The sequence below is a fragment of the Periplaneta americana genome, chromosome 4 (genome assembly GCF_040183065.1).
Source record: "Periplaneta americana isolate PAMFEO1 chromosome 4, P.americana_PAMFEO1_priV1, whole genome shotgun sequence".
In the NCBI taxonomy this organism is placed as follows: Eukaryota; Metazoa; Arthropoda; class Insecta; order Blattodea; family Blattidae; genus Periplaneta; species Periplaneta americana.
Genome location: NC_091120.1, coordinates 204,920,042 through 204,939,465, shown reverse-complemented (window position 1 = coordinate 204,939,465; position 19,424 = coordinate 204,920,042). Strand labels below are relative to the sequence as shown.

The following is a 19,424-nucleotide window of genomic DNA, read 5'->3' as shown; positions in this document are numbered from 1 at the left end:
CAATTGCACTGCAATTTATTATTTTTTTTATAATAATAATAGTTGATAGCTCAATGTCTAGAAAAAAAAAAAAAAAAAAAACATAGAAAAACAATTCGAAATCTTTTTTGAAAGTGAGAAAAAAATATTAACTTCAATGTGTTGATATTTTCTTTTACGACTCTACATTTAATAATATCAGTTTTTTTTAATATTTCTAGTAATTTATTGATTTTACTATGATCAGCATATTGATTTAGACTCTCTGTAAGCCTTTCTATTCACTTTCAACAAGTTATTGGCAACAGTACAATATATTTAGGACACCAATGTATTTAGATCTACTTTGTGTGCCAACATCACGTATTCAGTATTACTTCATGATCTTTTAATGTTGTTTTGGATGATTAATATTGTCACTATGTCATATTTTTACTCTAGTTACCGTATGTCATTTCCAAATGTAAAGCAAAGTTTTTGTAATTGATTTTAGATGGATATCTGTTATATCTCGTACCTGAAGATGCCCTACAAAGGGCGAAAACGTTAGTATTAAGACTAAATAAGATGTAACACATCAGTGTTTTCTTCCATATGTAATGAATGCTTAAGCCATAAGACGGAATAAATAATTAATTATATTCGATATATATTATTAACAAGAGGCTTAGTTGACTATTTCTCAACATGAATTGTAAATTCAATGAGATCTGTTCAGAACAGACATTTACACCTTCAAAAGTTGGAGTTCAAAGTGAAAGAAATGTTGAGAAAGAATGGGAATTAGTGGTCCCTACTCAAAATCTTTACTGGTTTCCAAGTTAAGGCGAGTTAAACAAAGGAGCACTTTTGTTGGTGCAGCAGGACTAAACCTTCTGTTCCGTAAAATTTGTATGGAACCCTACAATGCATGAAAAACCATTACTGTATGGATGGTATTAAACAGTATTTTAATATATTAAAAAATAAGCTATATAGGCCAAAATGGTTTACACTTTACAATAATTAGCCTTATTTTATAGCAACTAAACAAAAAAGAGTTCATTAGACAATATGTTGTTGTTTACTCAACTGTCCAAAGACAGGTCTGAACCTCGTGCTACCAGTAAGGCGTCACTCTAGGCCCGGAGATAACGGGGTAGGGTGGCCAGTTCCTTTCCCCATCCATTGCATAGATCACCAATTAGCTACATGTTACACTAATCAAAGATAATGATACGAAACATAAAAATATTAACTGTAAAAAACTACTACTAATTATGACGAATGAATATGAGGATTCGAAGCTAATTATGCCTCGTATCCACTTTTCTTGTTTGGTACTTGGGACTGGAGGTCTTAGATGAAAAGTGACGTAACAACATGATATCTTTAACAGTGAGGTATGGACTTCGCATCAGTCCTAGGCTGCATTTCCTTGTATTGCTAGTCACCAAGAGCGCCAGTCCCCAGGATGTATCTCAATTAAGAACCAGAGTCAAGACTTCTGATCAGCACCTACCTCTTAGGGCAAACATCGTTGTCATCCGTCATCACCTCCACCTCTAGGAATTCGTCCACATTCCACGAATCGTCCTGCAATAGCAAATTCAATTGTTCCATAGACTGACACAGATTTATAGTCAAGAATTAACATTGTGTTGTGTCTAGTACACAAACATGCAGTGAATATCGTTTATGAAGATGAGGAGGATGTATTGTTTGTTAATTCACAGGGCAGAGAGGAGAGGAGAGTAGAGGAGAGAGGGGTGGAGAGAGAGGAGGGAGGAGAGTAGAGAAGAGAGGAGAGAGGGGAGGAGAGAAGAGAAGAGAGAATAGTAGAGGAGAGAGGAGAGACGAGAAGAGAGGAGAGAGGAGAGGAGAGAGGGGTGGAGAGAGAGGAGGGAGGAGAGAGGAGAGTAGAGAAGAGAGGAGAGAGGACAGACGAGAGGAGAGTAGAGGAGCGAGGAGAGACGAGAGGAGAGAGGAGAGGAGAGAGGACAGACGAGAGGAGAGTAGAGGAGCGAGGAGAGACGAGAGGAGAGTAGAGGAGCGAGGAGAGAGGAGAGGAGAGTAGAGAAGAGAGGAGAGAAGAGTAGAGGAGAGAGGAGAGACGAGAGGAGAGAGAGGAGAGGAGAGTAGAGGAGAGGAAAGAGGCGAGTAGAAGAGAGAGGGGAAAGGAGAGGAGAGTAGAGGAGCGAGGGGAGGAGAAAGGGGAGGACAGAGGGGTGGAGAGAGAGAGGAGAGAGGAGGGAGGAGAGCGGAGAGTAGAGACGTGAGGCGAGAGGGGAGGAGAGGAGAGAGGAGAAGAGAAGAGAGAAGAGTAGAGGACAGTGGAGAGACGAGAGGAGAGAGGAGGGGAAAGAGGCGAGTAGAAGAGAGGAGAGGAGAGGAGAGGGGAAAGGAGAGAAGAGAAGAGACGAGACGAGAGGTGAGGTGAGGTGAGGAGAGGAGAGGAGAGGAGAGGTGAGGTGAGGTGAGGTGAGGTGAGGTGAGGTGAGGTGAGGTGAGGTGAGGTGAAGTGAAGTGAAGTGAAGTGAAGTGAAGAGAAGAGAAGAGAAGAGAAGAGAAGAGAAGAGAAGAGAAGAGAAGAGAAGAGAAGAGAAGAGAAGAGAGGGGAGGGGAGAGGGGAGAGAGGAGAGAGGAGAGAAGAGAGGAGAAGAGAGGATAGTAGAGGAGAGAGGAGAGACGAGAGGAGAGGAGAGGGGGAAATGGACATAGAGTGAGATACGGATGATGGGAACAGCTACACATACATTTCTTCAAATCAAGAACTTCCTTTCCATTTGATAAGACTATGGACTTGACTGTTATGGCAGGCTTACATTAGAGTCGCTGTCTGACCCCGGCTCCTCTTCCCGCATGCCAGCCACATCCGAGCCCGCAGATGCAGCTTCCACTTCTAGTTCTTCGTTTAGTTCGCCATCCTGCTACGATAAAGAAATGCAAACTGAGCTAGCCATGAGCACTCAAGGAAGAGGGGCATATGAGACATATAAGACTAAGGCTCTTCTTCTGGAGAATGCAGAAATGAACTGCCCATAGTTTAATCTGCAACTCTACAAATTACCATCCCACTATTTTATCTGTGTCTCCAGCAAAACATGGAAGTGAGGTTAAGTTTGACGGATCCGAAGGCAAACTTTAAAGTAAAACAACAAACTATACTCCAAATTGTAAGTTTTATAAAGAATTTTGAGTAAATCATAAATAGAAGTACTTTAAAACTTCTAAGAATAGCTTCTAGGGACATTTAAATAGGCATTCAAAGTACTGTTCAAAACAAGGGCCTGTAACACATTTCTCATTTACGTGAGATTTCAGAAATAAAAAAGGATTGTACAATTTTTTATTAAAATATAGTTTTAAAAAAGTTTAGTCTCTCAAATAGCATGTAATTAGCAATTGATTCAGTTAACATACATTATGTTATGATCAATTAATATTTCAAATGCTTTTTTGTCGAAACAATTTTGGAGTACAGACCTCTCTCCTCCTCTCCTAGCTACCTTCTCAATTATGATACTAAAAAATATTCATATCTTCCGAAAATTAACGAATCACATCCAAAGATGTAATCTTTATTTAATGTGAAATGTATGTTCTTGAGGATCAAAATGGTGAAAACATTACAGAAGTTTCAGCATCTAACATCATTTGTTTTTCGTTAAGATAAAGTTCCTAAAGTTGATTATAGGGAGAGCACCATCGCTTTCGTTACTGTACCAGGTGATAGATGGCTGTTTCCAAATGAAATGTATATAAAAGGAAATGATGACGTCATATACTTATAAGATAACAGCCAACCATGCAAGTGCAAGCTATAGTCCCGTCGCTCTAATTTCCGGCAGCCAATCGCGTTGCAATTCGGCTACATTTAAACGTGTGCGTCTTGTGATTTGCTGATTCATTTCTTAAGGCTCGATAAATACTTAATATAATCGCCCGCCATTTTAGCTCTTTCATTGGTGTTCGCAGAAAGCACACAAAGACGTTATTTGCCGCTCAATTATTTGCTGAATTACAGTGCGTTTGATTTATTATCATAGGAGCTACGACATGATAATGTTTAAAGGTGTGGCAAATAGATTCCTCGTATGGTAGCTCAGCAACGTAAGAACAAAAATGGCGAACAATACTACCTACCTAGACTTTATAGAGCCTTCACTTTCTAAGACGTAAGCAAAGAGGCGGAGTCACGCCGGAAATAACAGCGTCGCGACTATAGATGAATAGATTTATAGGTGAATTTTTATTACTGTACTGCCATTATAGGAAATTAAAAACAAACACTGAAAATACAATACAATACAATACAAAATACCTTAGTTTTGTAGTGTGGAGTAGTAGAAACTCGATGTGATCACTGGGAGAGCTGTGGTCCCACCCAACCCGCTCTAAATAGGTTCCTTACTTATATAGGAAAATGTCGTACTTGAAGGAAGAAGGCGGCCATATTCCGTCGTTGTGATGTTATTAGAGGTGGAGTGGGAGAATGATTGCAGTCTCGCCAACTGTGGTAACCATTCATATTATCTTACACACCTAACCTAACCTAACCTAACGTGCTACACACCTATTGTAACATTCCTAACGTTTAGCACACCTGTTGTAACATTCCTCACAGTTTTATTTCATTTGCCGATATTGGCATCCCTGCTACGCCTATAGGCTGGAACTCAAGAGTCATCTAGTAGATGTGAAGTGAAACTGCGACTGTTAATTACGTTTCCGAAGTTGTTTCTGTGTTAAGTGCAAGAATTATTGTGTCATTGTAGTGATAATTGCATTTATATTGTACAATAAAAATTGAAATTGGTTGTGCCTGACATAAAAGTGTTCTAAATTGATTTCCAGCGCCACAATCCCAGTGATAAATGTGTGAATATTCGTTAGGAGTCCGTTGGAAGTGGCAGTAGAGTAATAAAAATTGACCGATTTATACAAGGGATGTTAGGTACTAAAAATTACAGAAGTAGAACAATCCATTTTATATCTATGTATATGTGAAGGTTGGCATTGATAACTTTTACAAGTGTCAGCATTGCTTTGTTCTGGAAGCGAAAAAGTCGCAAGCAGAGCATTCATTCATTATGAAATGTTGAATAAGTTACGAAGTCTTTTTTTTTTAGTTACAAAGTGTGTTTTCCGGGGATAGAGTACCCCATTAGGAAGACCAATAGAAACCCTTTTGGTGATATTCTCGGTGCTAGACTTTTCATATCAAATATTCCATCTTCTTCGAGACTTAATTTTACTTCATAACCCTGCGAGGTTATGTATCTTGCTCTGCACATGCCAAGAACACAACTGGTTAACAATTTAGAATTATTTGGTCTTCAGACTGGACTACCACTCACCTTACTGCTGGACTCCATTTGCTCAGAACTGTACTTCTTCTCACTGGCTGAGGCACGCAGCACGGAAGATCCTGCACAGACCAATGCATCATCATGAACAACACACTTACTGACTCCAAGGGGGCTATATTTAATATAATTAAATATGTACCAAACCTATATGCACATAGAATTATTCCAATTCAGAAACAACTAAGTAAACTAAAAGAACTCCAAAAGAAAATAATATTTCAACGGATACCTAGTCATTGTGGTATACCTGGAAACGAGAAAGTCGATAATATTGCAAAACAGGCAACATATTTGCAACCAAGACCTCTTCAAGTGATATCTCTATCCAGTGCTTTTGCTTCAGTGAAGTCTCATTTTACAAACCTATGGATCAACAATTGGCTCTCTTCTGACAAAGGAAAAAATTTACAGTCTGTACAAAAGAAACCAAATGACCTGGAAATGTACAAAAACTTGCCCAGACATGTTCAAACATTTTTAACAAGAGCCAGAACAGGTCACATTGTCACTCAATTGTACCTACACCGATTTCATATTTCTGATAATCCTACTTGTCTGTGGTGTAATAATCATGGTGAAGATCTGGAACACATTCTTCTATACTGTCCATCCATAAACCACAAAAGAAGTAAATTAAAATCATCAGTACCAGTTGCAGAAGACACAGCCCTGCAGTATATATTGACTACACCCCACCTCTGGCTACTAGCAACAGGCATCTATAATGAACACCGATCAAAATACCCCTCATTTCTCGTGAAAAACAACAACTGAATAGACTACAGTGGACTATAGTGGACTTTATGTTGTCAGCAAACAGCTGGATACATTAAGAAGATTGATTGATTGATTGATTGATTGATTGATTGATTGATTGATTGATCATGAACAAGAAGAAGAAGAAAGCAATAATTGTGACCTAGGGACAATGATGGGATGAGAACTTCGAACATGGTACTGTAACGAAAATTGTATTACACTAGAAGGCTTAGGAAGGGGCTAGCAGGCCTGAAGAATCAGCAATGAGACAGAGTCAGAAACGAGAGTTGCTATAAATGTGCGACCAACAGCTCTCTTGACTACACACCCAGTCTCCATAGTGTACTGAACATTGCTTAAGGGGAGAGAATGGTTATGTGTGTATTTTTTTCCCTAATTAATTAACAATTTCAATTTTTTTTCTACGTAGAAATATAATTGAAGTGTCGGCTGGAACAATGTTATAAGTTACATTTGGTAAAATTTACAGGAGCTGCAAAAATATGTACACGTACAACGTTGTTCTTATGAGGGTAGCAAACTTTTGAGTGGACAAATTTCACGTACTGCATTGATGGACAGTTGCAAGCCAAAGAGTATAGCAAAGTATCATGACATAAAACATTATTACACGGAAACACGCCAAATGAAAATTTTGTAACTTACAACATTGTTCCAGCCGACGCTTCAACCACTTAAAAGGTCCCCCACTGTGGAGCATGTCTTACCATTAGACGAGTGAGCTCCGCTTCATATCTTGGTTGGGACAAGTTATCTCATTGAGGTTTTTCCTGGGGTTTTCCCTTAATCCATTAATAGCAAATGCTGCGTAACTTTTGGCGCTGGATCCTGGACTCAATTCGTTGGCATTTCACTCAGATGCCACACATAAGTTGCATAAATAATTTTATTCATTACCGTAACAAAGACACATTTTCGAGAAGAAATTTATTCTACTCTCAAAATAAAAACATCTTATCAAAAGGCAACAGAATATCTAGTATGTTACAGTAGGTCATGGATCGTATTTTAACATTAATACAGAGCTATTATTATCATAGGTCTCAGAAAAGAGCAGCTGGCCGGCCACACCCTGCGTGGCTTCCGGCATGCACATAACCACTTCTCCCGTGCAATCGACCTCCAGTAGCCATATGGCATTCAGTGTGCTTAGAAGTCGTGTAATGAAACTCTCGATTCTTCAAGTGTACAACGTTAGTGAATTAATTTGAGTGATTATTGTGTATTTAGGTAATGCCTAGCAACAAATTCTCACTGTGTGAGCGTGTGTATATGTACAATACGTACATAAGAGGCAGAAGCTCATGTGCGAAAACAAGACGAAAATTTCGAATAAAGTTTCAAAACAGACCTGTGCCTTCTGCCACAATTAGACGACTCACTAAAAGATTTAAAGAAACAGGCTCAGTGAAGAATCGAAAATCAAGCAGAAAACATAGTGTTCTTATGCGGAACAATTGTCAGTTTATTTCCAACAAGATTCTGCCACTGCTCATACAACTGTCGTGTCAATGAGGGAATTGAGGCGTATTTTCGGTACGAGATTAATCAGTAATAATTTGTGGCCTCCACAAAGCCCAGATATAACACCCTGTGACTTTTATTTATGGGGAACACTAAAAGGTAGAGTTTATAGGAAGATTATATACGAGAAGAAATCCAAGCTATCAACGATGTGGAACTTCAGAGTGCTGTTCATTCGTTCATTCATTAGAAGACGTCAGTTGTGTGTGGCGGCAAATGGGGGCCATTTTCAGCAATGACTGTGAATATGACAAGTCCACATTATTGAACATTTATTGTTAGTACTGTTATATATTGGAGAAGTGCTGGAGAAATGGTTATGCGCTCGGCGGAAACCACACAGGGTGCGGCTATCCGCTCTTTTCTGGGACCTATGATAATAATAGCAAACACATTACTATAATAATACCGGACAGCTTAGCAGTTCTACGCGCGAACGACGCTGGTGCTGCTACCTACCTGCCGGTGTGGAGATACTCGTGAAACAAGCTGTAATCAACTGCAATGTATATTGTTGCTGGGCTAGTTTATAGTTTTATTAATTAGTGCTGTGTTAAAATGTCAGGTTGTGTATATTATGCTGTTTATAATTGCTACAATTACAGCATTACAAATTGCTCCAAATCGTACTTTCGATTTCCGAGAATTCATAAAACGTGAGTCAACAAAATTCTTTATTAGGCCTGATGCCTTTGTCTCTGTGTTGATAGGACAATAAAAATTAGTTGTTTTATTTAGGCCTAATAAATGAATAGAAGTTAAAATATATTGAAAATTTTGAGGTTTAGTAAATTAAGTTTCATTGTTGTCCACATGCCTTTACTAATTATTACAAGCATCAGATTACTACCATTTTTATCTTTGCAGTTGTCAGCAATGCGTATATAAAGCATTATTGTAAGGCCGTGTCTCAAAGCCACATTTTCAGCTGAAGTGAACTAGATTGTTGACTAAATAGCCGGATATGACGTCAGAAGTTATGATCCAAAGCTACATAGTGGATAGCAATCAAGTCCGTAGTAGCTAGTAATCGAAAATGCTTGCTTGATTGCTGACTTGTTCACTAAACAAACATGGATACCTCATCAGCAATTGGGGTTATTAAATCTGAAAATGCTTTGGAAGTGAAATAATGTAAATATAATGTAGAATAACACGTTAACTTTGAACACTGCATTGTTAGTGCCTTCGGTACAATGTTTTAAACATTATTATTATATATTAAGTCCTTATATTTTCCACATAATTCATAGGACATTGCCTTCTTAATTTAGTGCTGCACCGTGATTTCATGGTTTTTAGAAAAATAATCTATGAAGAAGGCCATGTTTCAAGCATACATGTCCAAAGCTCCCTAGTGTGTAGTTTACAAGTCAGCTAGTTGCTAGTCAGTAGTGTGTAGTGTGGACTTGAGCTTTGAGACATGGCCTCAATCCATTATTAATATCAGAATTAATTTGCCTCACTAAAGCAAAGAAAAAATATGCAACAATTAATTACGGAAAATAATATGAAGCATGCAATATTTCTCATAATATGCAGCTTTGATATAAAATAATGTTACATTAAATAACGACGACCTTCTTCATTTGTAGTATTGTTATTGTTCCGACTTCATATAAACCTTGACAATTCTTTTTTCAGAATATATAGTCATTCATCATGAACAGCAACTCAAATATAAATTATAGTTCAATTAATATTTGTATTTGTGGACGTAATTCCACGCTGCTCCGCTAGATGTCAGGTCCGCGATATTTCGCACTCACGCCAATGCTGCTAGTATACAGCTGTCCGATATTATTATATTAAGGTATTTGATAATAGCTATGTAGTAATAGCATAAAGCAGGCCTATGTAATAGCACTGTTTCTATGGCAACAAGTGAAATAATATGCAAAATTGTTAAAAAAACTCATACTTCTTGTTATGGTAGTAAATAAAATACATTACAATAAATAACATATATTTTATAAAAATAATAAGCATTAAAAATGTATTCGAAATACAGATAAATGCCGAAAAACTTATCCGGATATAAAAGAGAGATAGGTCCAGGAGGCTCTCTGTCCCAACTCACCGCATCAGGGTAATCCACGTGCTTTGCATTGCTGGCATCCTCGATGCCACGATGTCAGAACATGAATGCTGCTGAAACAAACGTAAAAACATAGAAATGTGTAGCATCACTGTAGATATTGAAATTAAATTGAAAGAGAGAATTTACTAGAATTTTAATCAATTTAACTATTTTGTTCCTACTTGCAGATTTGTAGGCTTTTTCAGATAAATTTGTTTCAGGCCCAGTCTGGACATTCAAGAGTAAAACCTGTTTCTTATTACCATATCACTTTATTTGCAATCACCGATGCTTCACCTAACATATTTAAGAGCACAACTTTATTTTATTACTAATATCTTCAGTTCACAATCTGCATTTGTATAACAATCAATTATTTGAAATCAAGAAAGCCTGTATCTTTTAATAGAAGTCCATGTCATAGTGACGAGCAGAATATATTGACATTGTTCCAGAAGATGCCTTATTTCATAAGAATGAATATTTCTTAAATGTTACAAAGATTCGTAACCTTCTGAGGAACAGAGAATTTGATATTTGGTGTCGTCATTCACAGAAAGGGAAAGGCGTAGTTTTATTTAAGCAATATCCTGGTGCCAACAAATGGATTTGTAAACACGAAGGACTCTCCAATAGCGAATGGCGCGATGGCATTAAAATGGTTGGAAATGTTGCTGCAGTACGTGCTGTGCCGGGAAGATCTCAGGACAACCGTTGTAGGCATTGCCACGACGAGGTTGAAACTCTTGCACACGTCCTGGGATCCTGTCCGCATGGCGAAGGTCTGCGAAACGCTAGACACCACCAAGTACGATCAATTATAGCCACTGCCCTTAAAGATGCCAATTACAACACCTTTGAAGAAGTACATGGTCTCTCCATCACTGGCAGTACACGGCGCATAGATATAATAGCTTTCAAGGAATCTACAAGATCTGGATTCATAATTGATCCCACTGTGCATTTCGAAACGGATGAGGAACAGCCAGCAGAAGTGGATAAGGAAAAAAAGAATATCTACAATCCTACCATTCCCTATTACCTCCAAAAGTATCAGCTAGAAGAGCTTGAAGTAATCGGACTTCTGGTTGGAGCAAGAGGTACCGCTACTCTCTTCACGAAAGATGTGTTTAAGAGGCTTGGAATACCTACATCTATTATTCCGATTGTAACTTTAGCTGCATTGAAAGGATCAATTGCTCTCCTGAAGCATCACCCATATTATCCATTCCCTCCCACCGAACATCCTCATATTCATCTTCTTTCACTGTGGCTGTTCCTCGACTTTGGAATTCCCTACCGAGTAATGTCAGGGACTGTCAGACATCAAATCAATTTAAGAATAGGTTAACGAGATATTTTTCTAACAATTATTGTCAACAATAATAGCTGTTTCAGGTTTCTCAGTGTTTAATGGTTATATATATCACAGATAAATATATAAATTATCTCATTATTATTATTATTATTATTACTATTATAATTACCATTATTATTATTATTATTATTATTATTATTATTATTATTGTTATTATTATTATTATCATTATTATTATAACTATTTCTTGCCAGTGTTTATTATTGTCACACTAACATTAGTTATCCAATTTTCATCATTTACTTTCATGTTGTTTTATGATCTAGATATTAATGTAATAACTATGTAAGCAAATGTATTTAATTAGAATTAGAGTCTGGCTGGGCGGAAGAGAAGGCCTACTGGCCTTAGCTCTGCCAGATTAAATAAATAAATAATTATTATTAATTATATTCGAAATGAAACCAAGTTCATCAGCATTCTTTACTTTTTTGTAACACCTGCCTCTCTAAAACTAGGTATATTTCCATCAATCACAAAATGTATTTGCAGCTATGTACTTGTAGGAGTTTCATTGTCAAAACAAAATTAATGGTTCACTCAACTTGTGAACATTTATATGGTTAAGTACTCTTTGTCCCTTGTGGCAGCTCACGAATAGTGAGAAGATTTATAAATTCTAATCTGTTTCCAATTTGTGGAATGATACAACCATAAACAAATCCTTTACTTTCAGTGGAATCTAAATTTAATATGTTGAGATTCCCAATTAATATTTCACATGTACATAATTGCCTTTTGGATTTTGATAAGTTAACTAATCTATTTTTGATGAAGGATGAGTGGAACAGAAAAAAATTTTCTTCGGCACCGGGATTTGAACCCAGTTTTCAGCTCTACATGCTGATGCTCTATCCACTAAGCCACACCGGATTCCCATCCCGATGTCGGATTGAATCCTCTCAGTTTAAGTTCTTGGGTTTCTGCACGGAAATATCATACATACTTCGATACATCATAATATATGATATGCGAAAAATAATCCCTCAGTGATTTAAGACGGTGCTTAGTTCGTCAGATCCCGGTCACTTAGTCACTCATAATGAGTGCACCTCTGCACATGTGTGGACATTGTGCCACTGTCATACATCTATGACGCAGTGCATGAGGGTAGACCACTAAAGGGAACCCAACAGGTGGAACTTAAACTTAGAGGATTTAATCCGACATCGGGATGAGAATCCGGTTTGGCTTAGTGGATAGAGCGTCAGCATGTAGAGCTGAAAACCCGGGTTCAAATCCCGGTGCCGGAGAGAATTTTTCTCTGTTCCACTCATCTTTCATCATATGATGACGCAGAATTTCTGCACAGAAATATCATAATTATGTACTTCAGTACATTGTAATAATATAATCTATTTTTCTTTAATGAAAATTCCATCAATATATATACTTCTACTGCCTAATTAGCTTTTACTGCATATTTCCCTAAATATTTTTGCCTCCTTGGCTTTGCTTGCTTTCCGAGGGCTAGACTGGGGCAGATCCATACAGTTAGGCATACTTTGGTCCTTGTGCACCCTACGTACGCTATAATTGTCCTAAGTCTGACAAGGGCCTGGATGGCATTCGTGAATCCGACGCTGACAGATGGACCATCCTACCTCAGCCCCTGATAGAGCTGGGTTCCATCCGAACACGAGTAGCCTGTTAGGCCCATGCGGTCCAGAGCTACAAAACCCTTCCTATATCAACATCGGAAACCCGTACCACCCCCAAAACTTCGCCCCTGCCTATTTTTACTGTTGCAGATGATAGAGAAATGAGGGGGAGGGGAGAGTGTTGATGGAATGGAGGAAAATGGGAGTACCCCGAAAAAAAACCTCTGCAACGTCTGCTTGATCCATCACAAATTGTATCACGATCTGGCTGGAGATCGAACTCTGACCGCCAGGATGGAAGACCAACGCGATAGCACTTGAGCCAGAGATGTCTCTCTACTTTTAATTGTTTGTGCCAAAGGATCTTAACTTTAATACAGAGAAATATATCAGCTAATCCGAACACAAAAGTCAAGCTGAAAGAAAGAAGTGACTCTAGAGTTTTGAGTCTTGGTGAGTAACACATGAAGAGGGTGATGCCAGCATCTTTAATTGGGGAGCAGGAGTGCAACTTAATCAAGTTGGGCAGCCCTCTTTCTTGGTATTGTGACAGGCCTACCCCACTGCAAGAAGGGCCACTTTATTTCCAACATTTCAAGGATCCAGGAGAATAATGATCAAAGTCAAAAAAAGTTATTCAATGTTGAATCTTAAAAACCTATTTACACAGTAACTGAGAAACACTTAAATTTAATACTAATTAAGAAATACACTTAGGGATAGTATAAACGATATTATATTGTTTTTCACAAGAATACCCCATTGGACATATTGTAACTACACTCACTGGTATGGAAAAAAGATCAATGTTTATAGTAATGTGGCTAAATTGATGCAGGAAAAAGTTGACGTTTTCAGTTTTCAACTTATAGCTCAATATGGCCCACATTAGACAGCCGGTAAGTTCGAACATGTAAAGGTCGCTATACAGTAAAGCTACGGTTTGGCTACAACGATCTTCGTCGAACGAACATCGCTGATGATTGAAATCGCCAGCGGTCATAGTTAGAGAGTGGTTTCTTTACCGGTGAACTTCGTAGGTGGATAGTTTATTGTTTTATATAGTTGACCATGTCTGATCAGCTGATAAGTGGATGACAATATGATAACGTTATAATATAAATTTTGCCTTGAAAAACAAGTACGGATCTTTAAAGTAGTTAATGTCATGTTTAGAAATAGATATACAGAGGGGTCTTTTAATTCATTGATATTAAGACATCTTGAAAATGAACCCATCAATTTTAAGGAATATTTCAGACTTTCTCCCGAACAATTTCATTTTGTTTTAAGTTCAATTGAAAATGATATTGCAAAATTACCCACAAAATTTATGCACAAACCAATAAGCCCAGCTGAAAGATAAGCATAAAAACCAGTGATATAAACATTTTATTTTTACTTTTTACAATGTTATTATTTTTCATTTAGGAAATGATTTTACATATAAAAAAAGAATGTGAGAAGGAGGTTGTTGCTCTTCTCTCCTTTGCTCGCAATTCCACTTCACTTACTATTTCACACTGAAATTTTTGCTTCAGTAGCTAAATCTGCCGCATCGTGTGTGTCCTTCAATTATGAATCACTTCACTCAATTGTATTAACAGTTCTGGTTGTTGCAAAATATAGATTTGTTATTGTTTACGTTGGTTCTTCTTTTTGGCTCATGTCAAACAGGGATTTGTGTTTAATCAATTAATATCTCGTCCTCATTAGTGAAGAAATTGCAGAAAGATTTCTCTTTTACCGCCATTATGGTATGTATGATGTATAAATCACATGTTATTAAATGACCTACTGTAATTTTACAATTGGTTTCTCGGCGATGATCGCTACGTTTTTGCCTCCAAGGCAAATGCCGATGAAGTTCGTCGAGCCCAGCGACGTTCGTTGACGTTCATCGCCGTAAAGAAATCATGCACATTCAAATCAACGGGACAGAATCCCAGCGAAGATCGCCAGCGATGATCGTCGGCGAAGATCACCGTAGCCAAACCGTAGCTTAAGGAAGAAGAAAGTTGGATGTGTCTACTTGTTGAAAAGTCAAGGGACCCTTAAACATGAATGCAAAAAAAAGGAAGACGAGTTATCACAGGTCCTGGCAAAATGCTAATAACATTAAATAGGCCTACAATTTTTTGAAGTGATTCGCATTGTAACACTTTATATATAAAATATTATAAAATTTCACAGTGCTAAAATGTTAAATAAGATAATATAATTATATTGAATTTGCTGTATGGCCGTTTCAGAATTTCGCAACTTCGTATTCTTCATCATTAACAGTCTACTGGTACTCATGACAGAGAATAAAACTAATGACTGTACAGAAAACTCAGGCACCTTTTCTTTTTTAACATTTTACTACTGTGAAGTTATATTATTTTCATGATTGTGATGATGATTATTATGATACTACCAGTACGACTATTATTATTATTATTATTATTATTATTATTATTATTATTATTATTATTATTATTATTATTATTATTATGGCATAATATATCATCGATTAGAAAAGAATTCTTCGTTTAAGATTGATTTATTTTTATTTGCATCCATTAATTAACATTACAATGTTAGGTCTAATTTACTTATTTCATATGTTGTATTATTACCATTGTAAATATTATATTCAATTTTTATTTTTGTATTATTATTGTATCCCTGTGCTGCGTTATTATTGGCCTATGGCTGTTAAGCAGCACATTAATAAATACAATAAAATAAAAAAAAAATATTATTAATATTATGATTATTGTGACATTTATGATGATTATTATTACGATTATTATAAAATTATTATGATTATTATTATTACTACTACTATTATTGTGATTGGTATGATAATGGTGTTATGATGATGATTACTATAATTAGTTTAATTATTACAATTACTATGATGATGCTTATTATTATTGTTATGATATGATGATCATTGCTATTAATATTAGTCATAAGAAATGTCAGCTTTCGTATTTCTACAAAAGAATTTAGAGTTCACAAAATTTACTATATCAGAAATTCTAAATCTCTTTCTCTGATCTCTAGATGTACAAAAAATGCCAATATGCATGGTTATAATTTTGATCCATTTAATGTACAGTACAGTATGACTAATTGACTTGTATTATATAATCTGTAAATTTTGGCAATTATATTCTTATGTTTCTTTATTTATGTATCAGTTGAAATTATAGGTTATGTTTTGATTTACATTAATCATCTTAATCTTACCGGTAATTATTGATATATCTTAAGTGATCTTAATATATTTATTATTTCTTTTGTATAGTACTAATGTGCTGAATTATATTATATAATTGGCCTACGGCTGTTGTCCAGCACATAAATATCAATAAATAAGTAAAAAAAAATTAAAATTTAATAACAATGATGAATATTCATTATTACTATTATTATGACTTATGAAATTATTATTATTATTATTATTATTATTATTATTATTATTATTGTGAGGATTATTATTATAATGATTACTACTATTATTATTATTATTATTATTATTACATGAAAGCTCTTGGCTGGTAAGTTTAAAATATAATACCACTGTGCTCTGTCCTGACAAACAATTTTCCAATTATCATGAATTTCTAAAATTTTTAGGTCCTTCAGATTGTCCAAATATCTAAACCTGGGTCTTCACAGTGGTATTTTCCCTAAAGGAATTTCCGGGTTTGTATTATATTTTTTATATTAAATATGAGTGCTCATTAGTATCAGTTTCATTTTCTTCACGTGATACCCTGATATCAAACAAAAATTAAAACACGAATATCATGATGTTGACGCATTGTATAAATCTACGCATTCCGTAATAACACAGTTCCGTTATCATGCTGTTCATAGTCAATGTCATGAACTTTTATTTAAGACATATCAGCGTAAATGAAATCACATAATATGCACGGAAATAAAGTTAATCTTTCGTTATCTGATTTGAACAGGAAATACATTTTTTAAAATCAAAATTGCAATACATTTGACTTCATATACTTTGTAAGGTTAAAGCAGAAATATCTAATTAATATTCACAATACCTCTGATTGAGGTTCTGGCTGATATGTATGTACTTACTGTATATTATCAAGCAGTAGGGACGTCTCACTTGACGGTATCTGTCAGAACATGGCACACTTGTACCAGCGGACCATAACAAAGGATAATATAGGTACAGTACTGTACCTACAAGCTGTATGGATACATCATTTTATCTCATTGCTCTATATTTAGCAGTAGTATATAAATCTACAGCAGAGAATAGCTTAATTTTGAAGCTCAGTCACTTTTTTCTAAGTCAAAGAATGCCACACTATGCATGCTCCGAGCAGAAAGTTCTGGCTCATATAAAGATATATTTTCTTCGCTCTTCTATGTAAATATACATTAGGCCTATCTATGCTGAGAAGGAATTAAAACTATAGCCTGTTATGAACCATGCTACAGATCTTGAAACATGCCAAAGTCAGGATAGGAGATGAAATGTCTGAAGAAAGTGAAATAGGGAAAGGAGTATGACAAGGCTGCCCTTTATCATCTACCCTGTTCAATATCTACTTGGAGGATTTGATGAACAACTGTTTCCAGAACATGGGAGGAGTGAAAGTAGGAGGAAGAAGAATAAAGTACATGAAGGCTCATTCACAATGAAAATTAAACATAACGTAAGCGTTAACTTAAGAATATAAACATTACGGTAAAATCAAGAAGTCATGCCATCATTCACGATGGGAACATAAACATAACAGCAAACATACTTGGTAACCATGGAAACATAACACCGACGCCATTTTCTCATATTCTGTCGTATACTTCAGCGCTCCAAGATTGTGTTCTGTTTGCAAATCACGTAAGCATAAGCATGAAAGTTTGGAGTTTGCAAACTTTCATGTTAACGTCTTACGGTAATGTTTATGTCAATGCTTATGTGAATAATTGTGAATGATCCCATTTGGTAGCCTGGGCGCAAACTTCTGTGGTTATGTTACGGTTATGTTTAATTTTCATTGTGAATGGGCCTTATGATTTGCTGATTATATGGCATTGTTAGCAGAAGAAAGGCCCATTCACAATGAAAATTAAACATAACCGTAACATAAACACAGAAGTTTGCGCCCAGGCTACCAAATGGGATCATTCACAATGATTCACATAAGCATTGACATAAACATTACCGTAAGACGTTAACACCAAACTTTCATGCTTATGCTTACGTGATTTGCAAACAGAACACAATCGTGAAGCGCTAAAGTATACAATAGAATATGAGAAAATGGCGTCGTTATGTTTCCATGGTTACCAAGTATGTTTGCTGTTCTGTTTATGTTCCCATCGTGAATGATGGTATGACTTCTTGATTTTACTATAACGTTTATATTCTTAAGTTAATGCTTACATTATGTTTAATTTTCATTGAGAATGAGCCTTGAGGGATATGCTACTGGAGCTAAATGTCAGCTGTGAGCAGTATGGAATGAAGATAAATGCAAACAAGACAAAGACAATGTATGTCGGAAGAAAAATAAAGAAGGGAAACTTGCGAATACGAAATTAAGCAAGTGAACAGCTTCAAATACTTGGAGTATACTGTAAGCAGTAACATGAGCTGCAGCCAGGAAGTCAAAAGGAGGATAGCAATGGCAGAGGAAGTTTTTAATAAAAAAAGGAGCATCTTCTGTGGACCTCTGGAAAAAGAACTAAGGAAGAGACTAGTCAAGTGCTTTGTGTGGAGTGTGGCATTGTATGGGGCAGAAACATGGTCATTACGACGAAGTGAAGAGAACTGAATAGAAGCATTTAAAATTTGAATATGGAGAACAATGGAGCGTGTGAAATGGACATACAGAATAAGAAATGAAGCTGCGATGAAAAGAATGGGTGAAGAAAGAATAAACTGATGCTGAAACTCATCAGAGAGAGAAAAAGGAATAGGTTGAGTCACTGGCTGAAAGAACTGCTTACCGAAGGATGTACTGGAAGGAGTGGTGAATGGGAGAAGAGTTTGGGGCAGAAGAAGATATCAGAAAATAGGAAAGATTGGAGAATGCTGGGTTTGTAGTGAAAGATCAGCCCTTGGGCAGAACACGTATGTATGTATGTATGTATGTATGTATGTATGTATGTATGTGCGAAATATGTAAAAATATCTAGTATTACAATTAAATATAAAGGTCTTAGGGTCCTAATTCGCCAACTTTTTTAGTTTTCAAACATATACATAGTAAGGAAAAAAGACGTACAGTAATTACATAAAAATTCGGACTCTAATTATAGCTGTCACGCATCCATGCGTCTCTATGGATGAAAGACACTTCGAATGCATCTTGTAAATAAAGGTGAGACTCAACAGTACCAGTGAGCTAAATGTTGATATAATACTGCTGGTACGAACGGGTATTGTCTAACAATAATAAAGTAGCCTATTTAATCATATTTTAATGTTGTTCAGATGTTAATACAATCCTAATCAAGTAATACTAACCCCATGTAATAGAAATCGCATCAAAATTTCACGGTGTTCCAAATTACACTTCAAGATATGAAGAGTCCACTGCAAGAATGATTGATGTCATTTGGAATACATTTTGCAGGAGAAGCAATTGAAAGTTTGAAATGCTTAGTGCTCAAAGCTTAACTGTGATTTTCCGATCATTACTGGACAATGACTATCAGTGTTAATGCCATATAACTCTGTATGTACATTCTAT

The 19,424-nt window shown here is 36.2% G+C and overlaps 1 protein-coding gene across 5 annotated transcripts in view; it reads right to left on the bottom strand.

Annotated features, from left to right (window-relative positions):
* The window catches only part of LOC138698673 (zinc finger protein 271-like), a 46,444-nt gene that overhangs the window by 3,135 nt on the left and 23,885 nt on the right, over window positions 1-19,424 (bottom strand). For 2 of the 5 annotated variants that reach the window (XM_069824835.1, XM_069824834.1), the window contains 4 exons: window positions 9,715-9,782; window positions 5,319-5,389; window positions 2,784-2,888; window positions 1,481-1,554 (listed from right to left, as the gene is read on the bottom strand). In XM_069824835.1, the coding sequence (XP_069680936.1) occupies window positions 1,481-1,554; window positions 2,784-2,888; window positions 5,319-5,336 (197 nt within the window). In that variant the 5' untranslated portion in view covers window positions 5,337-5,389; window positions 9,715-9,782. Of the gene's footprint in view, window positions 1-1,480; window positions 1,555-2,783; window positions 2,889-5,318; window positions 5,390-9,714; window positions 9,786-19,424 lie in introns of all 5 variants that reach the window. The other 3 variants (XM_069824833.1, XM_069824836.1, XM_069824837.1) reach the window with 2 other exon arrangements.